The sequence below is a fragment of the Lepidochelys kempii genome, chromosome 5 (assembly GCF_965140265.1).
Source record: "Lepidochelys kempii isolate rLepKem1 chromosome 5, rLepKem1.hap2, whole genome shotgun sequence".
Taxonomy (NCBI): domain Eukaryota; kingdom Metazoa; phylum Chordata; order Testudines; family Cheloniidae; genus Lepidochelys; species Lepidochelys kempii.
Genome location: NC_133260.1, coordinates 45,273,259 through 45,292,756, shown reverse-complemented (window position 1 = coordinate 45,292,756; position 19,498 = coordinate 45,273,259). Strand labels below are relative to the sequence as shown.

At 38.8% G+C, this 19,498-nt stretch overlaps 1 protein-coding gene across 2 annotated transcripts in view; it reads left to right on the top strand.

Moving 5' to 3' along the window:
• The window catches only part of JMY (junction mediating and regulatory protein, p53 cofactor), a 131,782-nt gene that overhangs the window by 106,089 nt on the left and 6,195 nt on the right, over window positions 1-19,498 (top strand). For both annotated transcript variants that reach the window (XM_073344135.1, XM_073344133.1), the window contains 3 exons: window positions 3,151-3,246; window positions 4,293-4,836; window positions 13,798-14,108. In XM_073344135.1, coding sequence (XP_073200236.1) covers window positions 3,151-3,246; window positions 4,293-4,836; window positions 13,798-14,105 — 948 coding nt within the window. In that variant the 3' untranslated portion in view covers window positions 14,106-14,108. The remainder of the gene's footprint in view (window positions 1-3,150; window positions 3,247-4,292; window positions 4,837-13,797; window positions 14,109-19,498) is intronic.

Sequence of the window (19,498 nt, the reverse complement as noted above, 5' to 3'; positions counted from 1 at the left end):
GCTTGGTGAGGATGGAATATTCGGGGAGTTTAGCGACTAAAACCTAAATCTCTAGAATTTTTTTTGTACAGTTTATTTTCATAGACTTATAACTTGGCCAAATTTAGGTGGCAAAAGGCATATCCCTCGCACAAAGGACAATCCCTGCCAAATTTCAGGTACCTGCTTCAAAGCCTGGCACAACCACTTTTTATCGACAAAGTGGCTAGAATCTTTTAACATGGGCAAAATAACATTTTTTCCTTGCCGAGTTCTCAGAAATGACTAAACTGTTCTGACTTTAAAACTCCAAAAAAAAAATTCAGCACGAGGTAGATACTTAGTATGGAAAACTTCAGCAGAAATGGTAAAACTTTGGCAAAGTTATAAATAACTGAAAACAAGGTCTTATAATGGGAAGTGTTGGCCAACCTTCAAAAAGGCAGAGCCACCAGTTCCACCTGTAATATTTTTATGAATTAATTGGTATTTCTGTTTGTACTTGCATTGTCTTTTGGCAGTCACATATTGAGGAATAGCATACTGGGGTTGGGATTGAGGGAGTTGAACTGCTTCCCCTCATACAAAATTTTGCAATATGCATCTTCACATTTGCCAGTGCAAATACTTTTATCTGGGGGAGGGGGAACCAAACCTTCAGTCCTCTGTGGAGAAAGAAGTGGTTCAGGACTATTTAGAAAAGCTGGACGAGCAGAAGTCCATGGGGCTGGATGCACTGCATCCAAGGGTGCTAAAGGAGTTGGCGGATGTCATTGCAGAGCCATTGGCCATTATCTTTGAAAACTCATGGCGATCGGGCAAGGTTCCGGATGACTGTAAAAAGGCTAATGTAGTGCCCATCTTTTAAAAAGGGAAGGAGGAGGATCTGGGGAACTACAGGCCAGTCTGCCTCACCTCAGTCCCTGGAAAAAATCATGGGTGATCAGGAACAGTCAGCATGGATTCACAAAGGGCAAGTCATGCCTGACTAACCTAATTGCCTTCTATGATGAGATAACTGGCTCTGTGGATAAGGGGAAAGCAGTGGACGTGTTATTCCTTGACTTTAGCAAAGCTTTTGATATGGTCTCCCACAGTATTCTTGCCAGCAAGTTAAAGAAGTATGGGCTGGATGAATGGACTATAAGGTGGATAGAAAGCTGGCTAGATTGTCAGGCTCAGTGGGTAGTGATCAATGGCTCCATGTCTAGTTGGCAGCCAGTATCAAGACGAGTTCCCCAAGGGTCGGTCCTAGGGCTGGTTTTGTTCAGTATCTTCATTAATGATCTGGAGGATGGTGTGATTTGCACCCTCAGCAGGTTTGCAGATGACACTAAACTGGGAGGAGAGGTAGATACGCTGGAGGGTAGGGATAGCATACAGAGGGACCTAAACAAATTAGAGGATTGGGCCAAGGAAATCTGATGAGGCTCAACAAGGATAAATGCAGAGTCCTGCACTTAGGAAGGAAGAATCCCATGCACTGCTACAGTCTAGGGATTGAGTGGTTAGGTAGCAGTTCTGCAGAAAAGGGGTTACAGCTGAGGAGAAGCTGGATATGAGTCAACAGTGTGCTCTTGTTGCCAAGAAGGCTAAACGGCATTTTGGGCTGTATAAGTAGGGGCATTGCCAGCAGATCGAGGGACGTGATCATTCCCCTCTATTTGGCATTGGTGAGGCCTCATCTAGAGTACTGTGTCCCGTTTGGGCCCCAAACCACAAGAAGGAAAAATTGGACAGAGTCCAGCAGAAAGCAACAAAAATGATTAGGGGGCTGGAACATGTGACTTACAAGGAGAGGCTGAGGGAACTGGGCTTATTTAGTCTGCAGAAGAGAAGAGTGAGAGGGGATTTGATAGCAGCCTTCAACTACCTGAAGCGGGGTTCCAAAGAGGATGGAGCTAGGCTGTTCTCTGTGGTGGCAGATGACAGAACAAGAAGCAATGGCCTCGAGCTGTAGTGGGGGAGGTTTAGGTTGGATTTTAGGAAAAACTTTTTCACTAGGAGGGTGATGAAGCACTGGCATGGGTTACCGAGGGAGGTGGTGGAATCTCCTTCCTTAGAGGCTTTTAAGGTCAGGCTTGACAAAGCCCTGGCTGGGATGATTTAGTTGAGGATTAGGTCCTGCTTTGAGCAGGGGGTGGACTAGATGACCTCCTGAGGTCTCTTACAACCCTGATATTCTATGATTCTATGAAACCTACTTTATCCCTAATTTGACTGCAAATGGGTTTTAAAAGAATTCTTTTACACCAGAAAAAGTGAACCATTAAATGGATTCACTTTTCACAAGTGTATAGACTGGCATTTTAATGTTTAGACTGGACATGTATCAATGTAACTAATAGTCTTCTGTTTGCTCATCATTTTTCTTAATCACCTAAATTCAGTTCTAAACATATGAAAGTAGGAGACCAATAGTACCAGTCTGAGCCAAGAATGACATTGGCAATGCTGTGCAATCTTTCCCATACTTTTGTTAATGTATTTCAGCCAGCATTTGCACTCCTGCTTTTCTAGTGGTGGACATCTAGAGCCAAAGAATATGTTTTGATGAATTTTGTGGGCAAATTAAGATTATTTATTTTTAGATCAGTTTTGTAGCAGCATAAATTGAGAAAAAATTTGAAACCTGAGGTCTCATTAGGGAGCCTTTAAATCCATTTAATCTTCCAACTGCATTAATTCCTTACAGGCAACCTGTTTCGTAGTCAGACCGTGAATGCCAAAGCACACTTGTTTTTTAAACAATTACTTTTTCAGTTTAGTTTTATTTACTTAATAACATATGATCTTCCACACTGGATCAAACAGTGGCCCATTGAGTCCTATATGTTATCTCCAACAGTAGCTAGTCTTGGCTGCTTCAGAGAGACAAAATCTGCAGTAGGCAGTTATGGGATAACTAGTCCCCAGGGCATTATACTTCTGGCTCCCAAAAGTTAAAGTTTGGTTTATGCCCTGAAGTTCGAGTGTTTATATACCTTTCAAAATTCTTGTTTACTTTAGTTTTGTAACTTAGGATATTCTTGTTATTCATATACATATCTAATCTTGATAAGAGTAGAATCCTGATAAGCTCTTGGCCTCAACAATACCTTGAATTTGAATTCTTATGATGTACGTTGTTCTGTACATAGTAACTGATGTGGTTTTGATGTCCTTTCTTAGAAGCAAGATCAGCTGCAAGATGAAGAGGAACAAAAGAGCTCCTGGGTTAGTCAGGAGCGACAGAAAACACTGGACAGACTTCGCACGTTTAAACAGGTAACAAGTAATGACCACTCTTCTTCTTCGTGTAGCATTTATTTTTTAAAATATGCTTCAGTTATATTCTGGTAATATCCTGAGAGAGATCTGTTCTTCTTTAAATACTTAAAGCATTCATTTTGGGAATAGGTGTTAAAATTCCCGTAGTCTAAGATTTAAGCGGAAATAAGGTACAGCATTAGATAAAATTCTTTGGATGTTTTGCAGCATAGTTCTGTGCTTAACCTCCATCTTCTCAGTTTCTCTCCTGTTAATATTTACAGGAAAATAATCAGGAACTGAAGCAGGGTCTTTCCTTTCCTTATATAGATATGATCCAGGTGCTGTTTGCACATGTATTGGATCATGTGACCTGTTGTTTGCAATACCATAGTACCTAAAAGTCCCTGTCTCAAAGAGCTTACAACCTAATACCAGACAAGAGATAACAGATGGGTGCAGACGGGAGTACAAGAGAATGACACAATATTAACTCCTTTTAATGGTTCCTGGCCTATGCATCTAAGACTGAACAAGTAATAAAATTGGAGAATTTCTATTAGCAAGAAATCTTGTTTAGTAGTGATATAAAAAATGAGTCTTTCCACCCGAATTGCTTGCAAGGCTGCTAGAAACTTACAGCTTCTATACACTAGTAAATTCACAAACTGAAACAATAGGATATTAATCAAGTAATTAATGGTTACATTATGTATAGTATATCCATATGGATAGGATCTATGTAGCTTTGTAAAAATGTTATGTTTTAAGTCATTTGTGGTAATTAAAAAAAAAAAATACACATTTGGCCCAGTTTTCAAAAGCAGCCTTTAATTTCACCTTCAGCAGTTTGTATGCACAGTTGCAATTTGAAAGGACACAAACTGGGGGGGAAGGAGGGGCAAATACAATAGCAAAAAAAAGAACAAAAATAGCAAAATAAAGAACAAAAAAAAGTGAGTTTCCTTGTCACAAAGGCAAAATCACCTGATCACATGTTCTTTAGTTTCTAGTATAGTATATTGCATACACTGATCTAATTTTAAATAACTGTTTCCTTTTAGCGGTACCCTGGGCAAGTAATACTTAAATCAACCAGACTACGACTGGCACATGCAAGAAGTAGTAGTACACCCAGCTCAGTGCCCTATGTAGATCAACCTCAATCTCTGCCAGTAACCACACAGATCCAAAAGAAAACTGAGGACGTGGAACTGGGAAAAGTAATCCAGCCTTTACAAACCCAGGAGCCCAGAAGCTTAGAACAACCTGAAGATAGTTCGTTACCACCCAATGGCATTACCTCTGAACTGTCTCATCATACTACTCCTCCACTTCTTGCCAGTAATGAGCTTCAGCCAGATACTGTTACTGTAGTTCCACTTCCGCCTCCTTTGCCGCCACCGCCACCACCGCCTCTGCCTATCAAGGAAGATTCTACTGAATCCTTAGAGAAAAGTGACAGCCCTGTTAAACAGGAGAGTGAGGATAAGGGAGTCCCGCAGTCTACCACTGTCCCATCAGCACATCTTTTTGATAGCAGTCAGTTAGTCAGTGCCAAGAAGAAACTTAAGAAGACCGATCTAGAGGGTTTACAAAGGAGGAGAGGTAATATTTTTGTTTATATTTATTTAAACATAATTAACTCCTAAGGAATGTACTTGTAGTCATTTTGTTTCCCCCTTTTTTGATTGCTGTGTAGAAAAGGTTATGTTGGATTTTATATATAATTATCAATACAACACTTGTTTTAATGCCCTTGACTGAAAAGTTTGGTGAAATCAAGTGGTGGGAATTTGTACTGTAGTGTATGCTGTTGATTCAGTTATATCTAACTCCACATAAACTGCAAATTGTACTTGAGGATGCAGTCTGTTTTTCAGTTGACAGACATTACATAACAGACGTCTTTAGATCAGACCTGGGTGCAAAAACTTCTGCAGTATACAAAAATTAAATTAATTGTAGTACTTACCTTATCTGTCTCACTCTGCCACCTTTGTGTATCCTTTCTCTTCCCACCAAACGAGTTAGTGTGGGCAGCCTTGAATAAACCCCCACAGATTGCTAGTTAGAAATTAAATAAACATTGAGACATAGGTGATGAATTTTAAAATTTTAGTACTTAATTTTCATTGTTTCCTCTGGGAAGCATGGGAAAACAGTCTTTCCTTACTAACTTGGGTTGGAATCCTTGCTCCAAGAAGTCGATAGGAGTCTTCCCATTGACTTAAATAGAGCCAGGATTTCACACTTCGTACTTTTCATTTAGCAAACTTAGTTTTCTAAAATACCTACCCTTCTGGCTCTGTGCCAGTACTGTGATTTAATTAACCTTAACTAAAAGTGTGCTGAGAAGTAGTCAGACATAAGTGAAGCTCCTTTTGTGCCTCATGCACAGAGCTATGGTAGTGACTCGATGGAGCCTTTATTTGTACCCCTTATTGTTAATCACCTAACTCCTTCAAAAAGGTGATGCTTTTAACTTCTCCTACCACAAAAGAATTCTCTACTATTGTAAGCGCACAAAAGCCCTGATCCTGCAAGGATGTCTATGTGTGGAGACCCATGCACCTGTGCAGCTTTCTATTGAAGTCATCTATGCCCCAGAGCTCTGGCTGCATGAAACTCCATGTCTAATATACCCATGTGTTTGTAGGTGGGATGATCCTTACTCTCTAGAATTCTGTTTTACATCGATTTTAGGGATTGCAAAATCTGTGCGAAATAAATTTGTTTAGTATTAATATGGAATCTCACTAATGCCTCAGCGGTTAATTCTGTAACTTTGTCTGTTTTTAACTCCCTTTTTGGCTTTTTCCAAAAACTTCTTTTGGACTGAAATTCTTAGTGGTCGGTCTGAAGCTAGAAAGGAAACTTTTGGGACAATTGAAGTATATTAGTCAAGCTTAAAGCTTAAAACATTTTTCAATGTTTGGAAAATGTCCTCAAAATTTTGCAAAAAGAAAAGGGGTACTTGTGGCACCTTATTTGAGCATAAGCTTTCGTGAGCTACAGCTCACTTCATCGGATGCATACTGCATACCAAGTACCGAGTTCACCCAGAGCTCTAGACTTGCCAATGACTTCCTGCCACATACCGCCCTTTCTGTCATCTGAGTCAAAAAGTGAGCAAGAGGACCTGGCTTCCCGCCTCTCTTCTCACTTGCCATACAGAGCCCAGTTCTGCTATGGACATTGGGCACACTGCCCCTCTGACCCACAGCCTTCCTGGTTTGGGCAACTGTGGTACCAACCACTGGGCCCCTTCCCATCACAATAGCCATACAGGGACCCTTGGGGGCCTGATGCCTTTGGGCCTGCCATTACCTCTAGTGTGGCCTTCCAGCAGCCAAGGAAGTACCCTCCTTCAGCTGCTGCCTCAAGGGCCTGTGAACCCCCCGAGCATCCAAGGGAGGAACTAGAGGCCAAAGTTGAGGAGGAAGTCACTCCTCAAGCCCACTTCTTGTCATTGTCACCAGACAAGACAGCGATGTCCCCCTGCCATCAATGGTGGATGACTTTAAACTGTACCAAGACTTGGCACGGAGGGTGGCAGAGGCACTATAAGTACCACTATAAGAGGTGACTGGATGAATAACACCACAAGCTGGTGGACATTGTACATTCCTCCACTTCTTCCAGAGTGGCCATCCTATTAATGATGCTCTGCTGGACCCCCCCAAGGAGATATGGCAGACCCCTGCATCCACTCCACCAACTTGCGAGCGGGTGGACAAGAAATATTACATGCCACCAAAAGACACAGAATTTCTGTTCTCACACCTACCTCCCAATTCGATCATTGTGGATGCAGTTAATTCTAAGGGCTGCCAACACCCAGTTTAAGTCCACCCCTTATGACTGGGACTGGAAGTGCCTAGACCTTTTTGGCAGGAAGGCTTACTCCTTGGCCAGCCTCCAGTTCAGAGTGGCAAACTATCAGAGCTATGCAAAGCTTAATTATTTTATTGAACAGCTCCCCAATTCTCATAAGCAGCAATTTAAGGCCTTAGTCAATGAGGGCCAACTGGTGGCTAAAACATCTCTCCAGTCTGCACTCAATGCAGCTGACAGGGCAGCTCATTCTACCTCAATTGCCATTGTGATGAGATGGGCCTCATGGCTTCACCTATCCCTCTTCCCAAAGGTGGTCCAACTGACTGTGGAGGACCTCCCTTTTGAAGGGATGAAATTATTTGTCGATGAGACTGATGCCTCCCTCCAGACATTAAAAAATTCAAGGTCCACTCTTCGATCCCTCATGATCTGTACACCTGGGTACAAAAGAAAGTACAGCACTCAGCCAGCATTCAAGCCTCTCTCATCGCAATACTCATCTCAATATTCATTTAAATATTCACAGAGATCTTGTGAACCCCAGAGGAAGAAGCCCAGGTTCCCAAATAGAAGGCGTCGGGATCTCAGCAAATTTCCTCTCAACCCTCTCACCTCGAAGAGACAGTTTTGAAGGGTTGGTCGAGGTGCCCGTAGAACACTCTCCTCACTGCTGCATCACACTGGAAAACCCCACCCATCCCTTTGGCGACCATCTCTCTCTATTCCTCAGCACCTGGGAACAGATAATCTCTGACAACCAGGTGCTGGAGATCATCTGGGATGGATACTCCATCCATTTCTCCTCCTTCCTTCCTCCATGATGGTTTGTGGACAACTCTACTGGAAAAGGCCTAACAGAACTGTTTATGAACGTTTTGAATGAGAATAAAATAAAGCTTCAGGATGCTGCGGCCAAGGCTACAGCAGTGGCGTGAACCTGAGGGGAAGAAACGGTGTCCAGGCAAGGATCCTTGCGCTGAGTTCAAAACCCTTTTTGTGTGCCTTGTGGCTGCCATTCCCTCAACTTGGTTGTGTTAGATACAGTGTCATCATCTTTAGAATCAGTATCTTTCTTCAGAGTACTGCAAAGGATATGTCTTGTTTTCAGCATCAGCTGTCAAGTGGAAGATCCTCATGGACAATGTTACAAATCTAACTGTGAAGCGGCTAAGTGACGCTTGCTGGGAGAGCCACATTGACAGCATAAGGCCAGTGATGTACCAAATGACTGAGGTTTACAACGCCTTAATGGAACTGGTGCAGTTGAGTAAAGCTGAGGCCAGGATCTGACATAAGGCACAAAGCCTGACAAACCAGATCATTGATTTCAAATTTCTGGTCTCAGTTGTCATTTGGCACGATATCCTGTTCCAAGTAAATGTAAGCAAGGCATTACAAACTCAGTCCATGGACATCGTGACAGCTACTACTTTGATAAGAAGCTGCCTTGCTTTCGTTGTGGTCTACAGAGACAACGGATTCCAAGGAAATGTGGAAAACTTAGGAGTTGAGCCTGTCTTCAAGGAAACTCATATTTATCAGAAGAAAAGACAATTTGGTTACAAGGGCAGAGATAAGGTGATGGTAAGCTTGGAAAAAAGATTAAAGAGGGAGTTTTTTACTCACTCGTTGAAACTGCTTGAATGTCCATCGAAGAAAAGTTTGGACAAGTGAAGCCTCACAAAAAGACCTGGGTCTTTTTGTATGACCTCAATAAGCTGCTGGCAGACAAGAAAACACACTTGAACAATTTATATGGACCTTCACCAGACCCTGACACATGGGGAATGTTTGGATGTCAATGATAAAGACCTCTGTCAAACTGGACAACATCTGCCACATTTTGCAACACAGGAAGCACTCTCCACTTCAAGTTCTCCAATTCATTTATGATGCAGAGCTGAAAGAGACTTTTCCTAATGTCTGGATAGCTTTAAGGAGTCTTCTTACGCTGCTGGTCATAGTCGCAGGTCGTGAGCACTGTTCCCTGTAAGCTGTGCGCATGAGTGCGCGCCCAGACCCTAAACCCTGCGCACACAGTGAAACACCGCTTGCACAAAAATTTGCACAGAAGCAAAACAATTTGCACAGAAGAAATTTTTTTGCACACATGGCCTATCAAAAATTAGAGGGAACATTGGTGGTGAGTGCAGTTTTTCGAAGCTCAGGCTCATTAAAACATATCTTGTATCGACAGTGGCTGATGAGAAACTGACATCACTTGCTGTTTTGTCGCTTGAAAATGCCAGTGGCCAGTCTTTGGATCTCTCTGACTACTGTGCTTCAGTTTGCGAGGGCAAAGGTGGAAAAAAGCGACCTTTTGAACTAAAGGACTAGGGTTAACATTCTAAGGCTGTCACTTACTGTAACACTATTTAATACTGATCCACACAATATTGGTGCACAGTTCAATTTTTTATGTTAATACATTTCAGTTATTCCTAAAATTTAAAAGTTTCTATAAGCTTAGAGGAAATGAATTTTTTTTATTTTCCTGTATGTGGCATGAATAAATTCAGATTTATGGATCCTAGCATGCAAATGTATTGTCTTTTATATGACAGGGATAAATCATGCACTTAAATCGTGCATCAAAGCCATGAAATGGGCTACAAATGCAATAAAAAATAAGGTATTGAAAAGTTTAACAAGTGGAGGGGAGGGTGCTGAAGATAATCCTCACCTGGGGTGCCATTTGGTCTAGGCCGGCCCTGAAGACACTTACAGATGTTGTCATCTGGTGAAAAATGAGAGTTGATAGAGCTTGTAACCGCTGTCAGCTCTTCACTAAGAGAAGTGCAGCAGTTACAATATATGCACCATAGGACTCATTAGTTATAAATTCTGCTTCTAGCCCTCTCTTGGTGAACTCAGTTGCCGAGTACTGTGCACCGGTGTGGACAAGAAGCTGCCATACTCAATTTATGGATAGGCAGCTGAATAAGACCATGCAAATGATCATGGGAACTTTAACATCAGCACCTCTACCGTAGCTTTCAGTATTAGCAAACATCGAACCTTCAGCCACTGAGAGAGAGCTACAGCACAAGAACTTAACTGTGCCAAAGACTATCCAGAACTTCCCATCCAGCCAGGTTAACATACGTATGGATAACATACCCCAACAATACCTGAAATCGCAAAAACCACTATGGATCACATATGACTATCTCATTTCTCTGGATCCAGCCAGGGAATGGCAAAGTGTCTGGGTCTCATTTACCATTCCAAACAAGCACATTATTACTGACTCAACAAGCCGCCCTCCCGTTTCAACCCTCTACACAGACTTTAGATCACACTGAACTGCACCTGAACAAACCATGAAAGGTGCAGCTATCCTTGATACATAAGTGGAAAACCAAAGACTCCCCTTTTTGTGACTGCAGAGAGACCATCCAAACCATTGAACACCTCATAAGCAGATCAGACAAGCTTAGAATGTACCCTAATGTATTTTTCTTTACAAAAATCTGAGCTAGCTTGACCAGATTTGGGCAGATTTTCACAGAGGAGGGACTTCAAAAGGCATATCTCTGACAGCCCAAGTCCCTGCTCCAAAGCATAGCAATGCTAGACCTTTCTTACGAAAAGCTCACTAGGTTTTGTTTTTTGCATAGACAAACAACATTTTTCCTCAGTCTTGTTCTCAGAAGCAGCTAAACAATTTTGGGTGAAATTTGCCAAAGAAGTTGAGCTTGAGGCAGAACCTGATATGGAAATTATCAACCCAAATGGTTGGTTTCACAGTTTATAAGCAACTGAAAACAGAACTTAATAATAGGGGCTACCAGTCCCATCTCTAATTGTATGTGTAATTTGATATCCAGTTATATATAAATTAGGGCTGTCCGTCACGATTAACTCAAAACAAATGTTAAAAAATAAATCATGATTAATCACACTGTTAAACAATAAATAGAATATCAATTTAAATTATAAATATTTTGGATGTTTTTCTATATTTTCAAATATATTGATTTCAGTTACAACACAGAATAAGTGTACAGTGCTCACTTTATAGTATTATTTTTTATTACAAATATTTGCCCTATAAAAAGATAAACCAAAGAAATAGTATTTTTCAGTTCACCTCATACAACTACTATAGTGCAATCTCTTTATCATGAAAATGCAACTTAGTTTTTTTTTACGTAACCACACTAAAAAACAAACCTATGTAAAACTTTAGAGCTTACAAGTCCACTCAGTCCTACTTCTTGCTCAGCCAGTCTCTAAGACAAATGAGTTTGTTTACATTTATGGAAGATAATGCTGTTGTAGCTGGCATTGCAAGGTATTTATGTGCCAGATATGCTAAACATTCATATGTCCCTTCGTGCTTCGGCTACCATTTCAGAGGACATGCTTCTATGCCGATGATGCTTGTTTAAAAAAAATGCAATAATTCAATTTGTGACTGAATTCCTTGGGGGAGAATTGTATGTCTTCTGCTCCATGGTTTTACCCGCATTCTGCTATATATTTCATGTTATGGTAGTCTCAGATGATGACCCAGCATATGTTGTTCAAGTTAAGAACATTTTCATTGCAGATCTGACAAAAGATAAAGAAGGTACCAATGTGAGATTTCTAAAGATAGCTATAGAACCTGACCCAAGGTTTAAGAAACTGAAGTGCATTCCGAAATCTGAGCGGGATGAGGCATGGAACATGCTATCGGAAGTCTTAAAAGAGCACACTTCAATTTGGAAACTACAGAACATGAGCCACCAAAAAAAGAAAATGTTCTGTTGGTGGCATCTGACTCAGATGATGAAAATAAATGTGCGTTGATCCACACTGCTTTGGATCGTTATTGAGCAGAAGCTGTCATCAGCATGGAAGCATGTCCTCTGGAATAGTGGTCGAAGCGTGAAGGGGCATACAAATGTTTAGCATACCTAACAAGTAAATACCTTGCAATGCTGGCTACAACAGTGCCATGGCAATGTCTGTTTTCACTTTCACGTATCATTGTAAATAACAAGCCGGCAGCATTATCTTCTTTAAATGTAAACAAACTTGTTTATCTTAGCGATTGGCTGAACAAGAAGGAGGACTGAGCGGACTTGTAGGCTCTAAAGTTTTACATTGTTTTATTTTTGAGTGAAATTATGTAACAAAAATTCTACATTTGTAAGTTGCACTTTCACGACAGAGATTGCACTACAGTAGCTGTATGAGATGAATTGAAAACTGTTTGATTTCTCTCTTTGACAATGCAATTATTTGTAATCAAAAATAATATAAAGTGAGCACTGTACACTTTGCATTGTGTTGTAATTTAAATCAATATATTTGAAAATGTAGAAAAATCCAAAAATATTTAAATAAATTGTATTCTGTTTAATAGTGTGATTAAAACTGGGATTAATCGTGATTATTTTTTAATCTTGCAATAAATCAGAATTTTTCAATTGTTTGACAGCCCTAATATAAATAAAAACATAAAAAGAAATTGCACACATTATATTGTGTAATAATATAAAAATTATAAATCTACCCTCTCCTCCCCAAGAGTATCTTTGACTTCTGCATCTGCACTCTCCCCACTAATTCATCTCCCATTGGATTTGTTTAACATTCTGAACTTCTACGTAGCTTCTGAAAGCTGAGTCTTTATAACGTTGATTTGCCAGAGAAACTTCACCCCTCACTCCCAAATGTGGGGCCCCATCACGGCAAATATATAAATAAATAAAAATGCTTGTCCAAAGCTCAGGATTGTTGAAATCCAGAAATGGATAACAAAGGATATCCTGATAATGTATTCCACAACACACTTGGGAGAATTGGAGAGAGTTTTTCAGCTATAGATAAATGTTTCACTTTGGATATGATATGCTGGTACATAGCTAGTTCCCATTGTTGTATTGAAAATACTATGCTGTTTTGTTTTTGTTTTTTGTCGACGCACTTAATCCTGGCCTCTATGTAATCTGGAGACCTGCAAAGCCAGAATCCAGTTGAAATACTAAGTTTGTTTCACAGGGGAGTAAAGCTACAGGACTATAAAGGGCCCTCACTCTGTGCCTTAACATAGCTAAATTGCTGCACTGCTTGCTTTAATTGCTGGGGAGGGGAGCATTTGAGAAGGCTGGGATTAGTACTGTGCAAATCCACCGGCCAAAACCTCCACATTTCAGATTGGAGGAGAAGGAAATATATGCTGTTGCAGCTGACCACATCTGCTACTCCTGATGGCTTGTAGTAGAAGTCATGCAGTGGATACAAACCAGCTACCTCAGGCATGTGAGAATTCAGTTTCTCCTCTGGTGCTTGCATTACACAGAGTATGCAGCCCAGTCAGTTAAATTATGTGCTCACTATCAGAGTTTCAGCCATGGGAAATAGACATCACAATGTATTTTGATTTTGTAACTCATTGTTTTACAGGCAGGAAAATTTACCTGCCAAAGTAGCCATACTGTATACCATATGCTGATGATGCTTGGTTTTCAGAAGTCATATTAAGGTGTTCACGGTACAAATATAATTTCTTCTTGACAGTAGAGAAAAATACAATTGGAGATAAAAACACCATTAGAAAGTTAGCACTTACCAACAGTTATATGGCGGTATCTAAAATACTACTGTTTTCCCTCTATTTAGGATGCAAAATTGCTGTGGTAACTACCCTTTGTCATATAGGAAATAAAAATGAAGATGCTGAAATGTGTAAATATCTTAAACTTAATACTAACTCAGTCTTTTGATTTGTTGCAGTGAGTTCCCCAATGGATGAGGTGCTGGCTTCCTTGAAGCGTGGTAGTTTTCACCTAAGAAAGGTTGAGCAGAGAAATCTCCCTCCTTTCCCCGATGAAGATGACGGCAATAACATCTTGGCACAGATAAGGAAAGGGGTGAAACTGAAGAAGGTGCAGAAAGATGTTCTGAGAGAGTCGTTTACAATTCTGCCTGACACTGACCCTTTAACACGTAGCATCCATGAAGCACTGCGAAGAATTAAGGAGGCATCACCTGAATCAGAAGATGAAGAGGAGAGTTTGACTTGCACAGACTGGGAAAATTAACCTGTAAATTTCTTACATTTTTAAAAATTAAATTTTATTTTGTTGACACTTATTTAGGAATACCTCCTAAGCTTGGGCTAGAAAGTCTAGGAGACTTAGGAGTGTGCCTAAATCATCCAATATATATAAACTGGTAAAAATGTGAATATCTAATCTGAACCACTGGTATTTGAAAGGGAGTTAATTAAACTTCTTATAAGGGAAATATATTTCTGGGCTGTTGCCAGAAATTTTTTTTGTGAACATTTTTTGCTAAACCAGTGACAAAAATTGTCCTCACAAAAAACCTACACCTCAGTATATTGATGGGACTGTACCTTATAAGATTGAAAAGGGCTTTCAGAAGTAATAATGCAACAAAATCACTCTTGAATATACCCCTACATTTACTAATGTCAAATGTTTTCTAATTGCTTCTGATGGGTAAAAATCCAGTGTATTTCCCGCTTGAAGCTAAATAATTACAAGTCAAAGAAGATTAGATTTGACTACTAAGCATATTGAAATCTTGTTGACTACCCTGTCTGTCTCTGTCTTTTTGGTGGCTGGCTTTTTGATAGCTTTCTTTCAGATCTGTGAACGGTCTGATTAGATTTCTAAACCATAAACAGTAAATATGCGAGTATAATTTACACCTCTGCTATGCATAAAATACCCCACAAATTTCCAGGCGTTATAGTTAGATGTGATACAAGAACAGAACTTAGACTTAAGATAGCTAGTTTTAATGAGTTCAGAACAATGTAGAAATAGCCAAGGAATTTTAGTTTTCAAGATTGTGGTGGTAGTCAAAAGACACAGATTCTTCTGTGCTACTCCTATGAACTGGACTGACAGAGTGCTATATTTCTGGAGCAAATCTGCTGATAGAACATGGCCATATTTAAATATAAATATAAATAAAAGGTTCAAATAAATGTATTTGTAAGTAAATAAAAATGTAAATCTAGATCAAGGAGAAAGGCACAAGTATCTCTAAAGAACTTATTTCAAAAACTTTCTAAGAAATGGACTCTCACAAGGTGTATAGTGAGTTAAAGGGAATAAATAATACATATTGCATTCAAATTACATATAGTGGTAGCAAAAGACACCCCATTTGTATGTTAATAATTAAGCAGTAATGCATTCCAGGGATTGAGAGCTTTTGGGACACTGCCACAGCTGGGAAATGACATTTAGTGCAAGTACCACAAGTATTAAAAAGGGATGGTAGCCCAGCAAAACAACCAACCTGTAGTATTTTACTGTGATGACAAATCTTTATTAAATTAAAGCCAATTTAATTTCCTATTCTAAATTTTAAAAAAGGAAAATAGTTACCTGACACCTGCCTCAAAACTATTATTAACTTCACAATGATTGCAGGTTTGGGTCCCTCATGATTTCCTATGGCCATTGTTATAATCAAAGATGATGATGTGGGCTGAATTGCTTTTTTAGTGTGTTTATTCTTCTGTCACTCTTCTTAGACATTTGGTTTTATGTAATTGTTTTGTAAGCCTAATTGTGTCTCTTTGAATCTTGTTTTCCTCTTGGGAAGAATACCCTTTAATACCTCAGGATATTGTAAACTTTTTGCTTTCCTCAGAATCCTTCCCTTTTTTTTAATCTGAGGTATTGATAGGGCACCAGTTGCCATCATCTTTTGTAAGCTAACGTTACCTTAACCTTAAATACTCTCACCATGAGAGTATACTTTTATGGTCCTTTCCCTTGTTAAGGACACAATCCTGCCAAATGCTGAGTTTTCAACTTCTACTGAAATCAGTAAGTTGAAGGTGCTTAGAATTTTATGGAATTTGGACTCTAAGTTCTGTAGAGATTTATACACACATTTGGCATTTGCATTCTACCCCCCTCCAAACTCTGTTATCATAAAAATACTTCAGTGGGGTGTAATTGTTTAACTGACAGTTTTTTGATAGATTTGTAATGGTTTGTGTTTAAAAACAAACTAACTTACAAAAACTAGGCTATGCTGAGGAATTGTATGAACTAATCTAGTTTCACGAGCAATAGACTGAAACATATGTAACACTATTCTCCTGAATTACTGTTGTTTTCACAGACATGACCCTACTTGATTGAATGTATAAATTGATTTAACAGAATTAATTACATAGTACTTCAAATAATGGTCTACTGCAGAAATTTCAGAGCATGTTTTGTAGTACAAGGAAATCAGTTTAATGCCAGGACCTGTTAAAAGGATGACATTGTTGATTAAAATTACATCTCTGGGGCAAAATACGTTACAAGAAGGTATTTTATACTGCAAATGGGCATACATTGTGTACTGGCAGATATTATAAAAAATCATCTTTACTTAAATCTGTATAAGCTAAATTTTATACTGTAATATAGTACAAATAATACAGTAAAAAATAAGCTTTAAGGCTAAATCTGAGCCCTGGTCTACATGGGGGGGGGGCCGGGAATCGATGTAACGTATGCAGCTTCAGCTACGAGAATAGCGTAACTGAAGTTGATGTACCTAGATCGACTTACCTCGGTGTGTTCATGCCAGTGAATCGACTGCTGCCACTCCCCTGTCGACTCCGCTTGTGCCTCTTGCGGCACTGGAGTTCCGAAGTCGACGGGAGAGAGCTCGGGGATCGATTTATCACATCTAGACTAGACACAATAAATCAACCCCCAATACATCAATCGCTATCTGCCGATCCGGTGGGTAGTGTAGACCTACCCTGATACTTTCTCTATTTCAAACATATAAACTAAATTAATACAGTACATGGTAAAGAAAAGAATTAACTAAAAGGGAAAATAAGCAATGAATGAATGACTAACAGTTTAAGGGATTTCCCTTTATAACTGCAGTCTGAGGATAAAACAATTTTAAAAGAATCACCCTCACTAAAAAAAAAATTCAGTCTGTGTAAATTGAAATAAAATCTGAGCTGACTTGTTAGAAAGGTGTCCCTTTGGTTGATCTTGGGTATGTCTCTTCCTCATAATATAAGGAAGATGGTAAAATTGTTTGTGAATGCTTTGTTTTCTCGAATACGGATTACTTAGTTATAACTCCAAATAGCAGTAAAGATTTGGGGCGAAAAAAGTATAGTGGATGTGTAACAATTAGAACTGTAGATTTAATCACAGTTAACTCAAAAAAATTAATCGCAATTAAAAAAAATTAGTTGCAATTAATCGCACTGTTAAACAATAGAATACCAATTGAAATTTATTAAATATTTTTCTACATTTTCAAATATATTGATTTCAGTTACACCACAGAATACAAAGTGTACAATGCCCACTTTATATTATTTTTTATTACAAATACTTGCATTGTAAAAATGAAACAAAAGAAATAGTATTTTTCAGTTCACCTCATACAAGTACTGTAGTGCGATCTCTTTATCATAAAAGTGCAACTTACAAATGTAGGGGGTTTTGTTACATAACTGCATCCAGAAACAAAACAATGTAAAACTCTAGAGCCTACAAGTCCACCTAGTCCCACTTCTTGTTCAGCCAATTGCTAAGAGAAAAAAGTTTGTTTACATTTATGGGAGATAATGCTGCCCACTTCTTAATTACAGTGTTACCTGAAAGTGAGAACACGCATTCGCATGGTACTGTTATAGCTGGCATCGCAAGATATTTACATGCCAGATGCGCTAAAGATTCATATGCCTCTTCATGCTCTGGCTGTCGTTCCAGAGGACATGCTTCCATGTTGATGATGCTTGTTTTTAAAAAAAAAAAAAAAAGTGTTAATTAAATTTGTGACTGAACTCCTTGGAGGAGAATTGTATGTCTCCTGCTCCATGGTTTTACCCACATTCTGCCATATATTTCATGTTATATCAGTCTCGGATGATGACCCAGCACACGTTCTTCATTTTAAGAACACTTTCACTGCAAATTTGACAAAATGCAAAGAAGATACCAATGTGAAATTTCTAAATATAGCTACAGCGCTTGACCCAAGATTTAAGAATCTGAAGTGCCTTCCAAAATCTGAGAGGAACGAGGTGTGGAGCATGCTTTCAGAAGTCTTAAGAGCCACACTGATGCGGAACTACAGAATCCAAACCACCAAAAAAGAAAATCAACCTTCTGCTGGTTGCATCTGACTTAGATTGTGAAAATGAACATGCGGCGGTCCACACTGCTTTGGATTGTTATCATGCAGAACCCGTCATCAGCATGGACGCATGTCCTCTGGAATAATGGTTGAAGCATCAAGGGACATATGAATCTTTGGCGCATCTGGCATGTAAATACCTTACAATGCTGGCCAAAACAGTGCCATGCAAACACTTGTTCTTACTTGCAGGTGACATTGTAAACAAGAAGCAGGCAGCATTATCTTCTGCAAATTTAAATGAAGTTGTTTGTCTGAGTGATTGCCTGAACAAGTAGGACTGATTGGACTTGTAGGATGTAAGTTCAACTTTCATCATAAAGAGATTGCACTACAGTACTTGTATTAGGTGAATTGAAAAATACTATTTTTTGTTTTTTATGGTGCAGATATTTGTAATAAAATACATATAAATTTAGCACTGTACACTTTGTATTCTGTGTTGTAATTAAAATCAATATATTTGTAAATGTCAAAAACATTCACAAATATTTAAATAAATGGTATTCTGTTATTAACAGTGTGATTAATCATGATTAATTTTTTTAATTGCTTGACAGCCCTAGTAACAATGTTTTATAAGTACTTCATAGGGTGCTCTGTGTAATATATATTGATCCTAATTTATTACTCATATAGAGTCTTAAAAATGCATGTGTTTTCAAACAAAGACTAAGTCCTTATCCCAAGGAGCTTATAAAATAGGGTATGATAAAAAAATAAGGGTGACTTATTTGGGAGCTGTGGAGAGGGTGGCGTGAAAGGAGTATTCCTTTTTTCTTGAATTTTGAGGGAAAAATAGCATTTATACAAGTTTTAAAAGAGGAAGCATGTGAAGTGTAAAACTGAGAATTTAAAGTGGAATGTTCGGTTTCTCTGCCAGTTTTAAAATGTAGTGTTCATCTCAGACTAACTCACTAAGAGGGGAGTTGAAACTTCCATTTCTTATTCATATTTTCTTTGTCTTTGTCTTCAAATAATTACCTGTTTCTAAGACCTTAAATCACACAAACTGTCCCTTTAAAAAAAAAAGTCCCCCTTGCACTTTCTGAAGCACTTAATTTATACTTCCTTGCATAGAGTATAATCCTCTGTTAATTGTATGCTTATGCCATAATGAAAGGCAAAAGTGGAATATTGATGCACTATTTTAAGCATTTTAGCAACCCTTGTATACTTTCACAAGAACTTATTTTAGAAGTTCTATAGATGAGATTGTAATTTGAAAAATAGTTATAAATATACAGAATGAAACAACACATGAAAGATTAAATCTGGT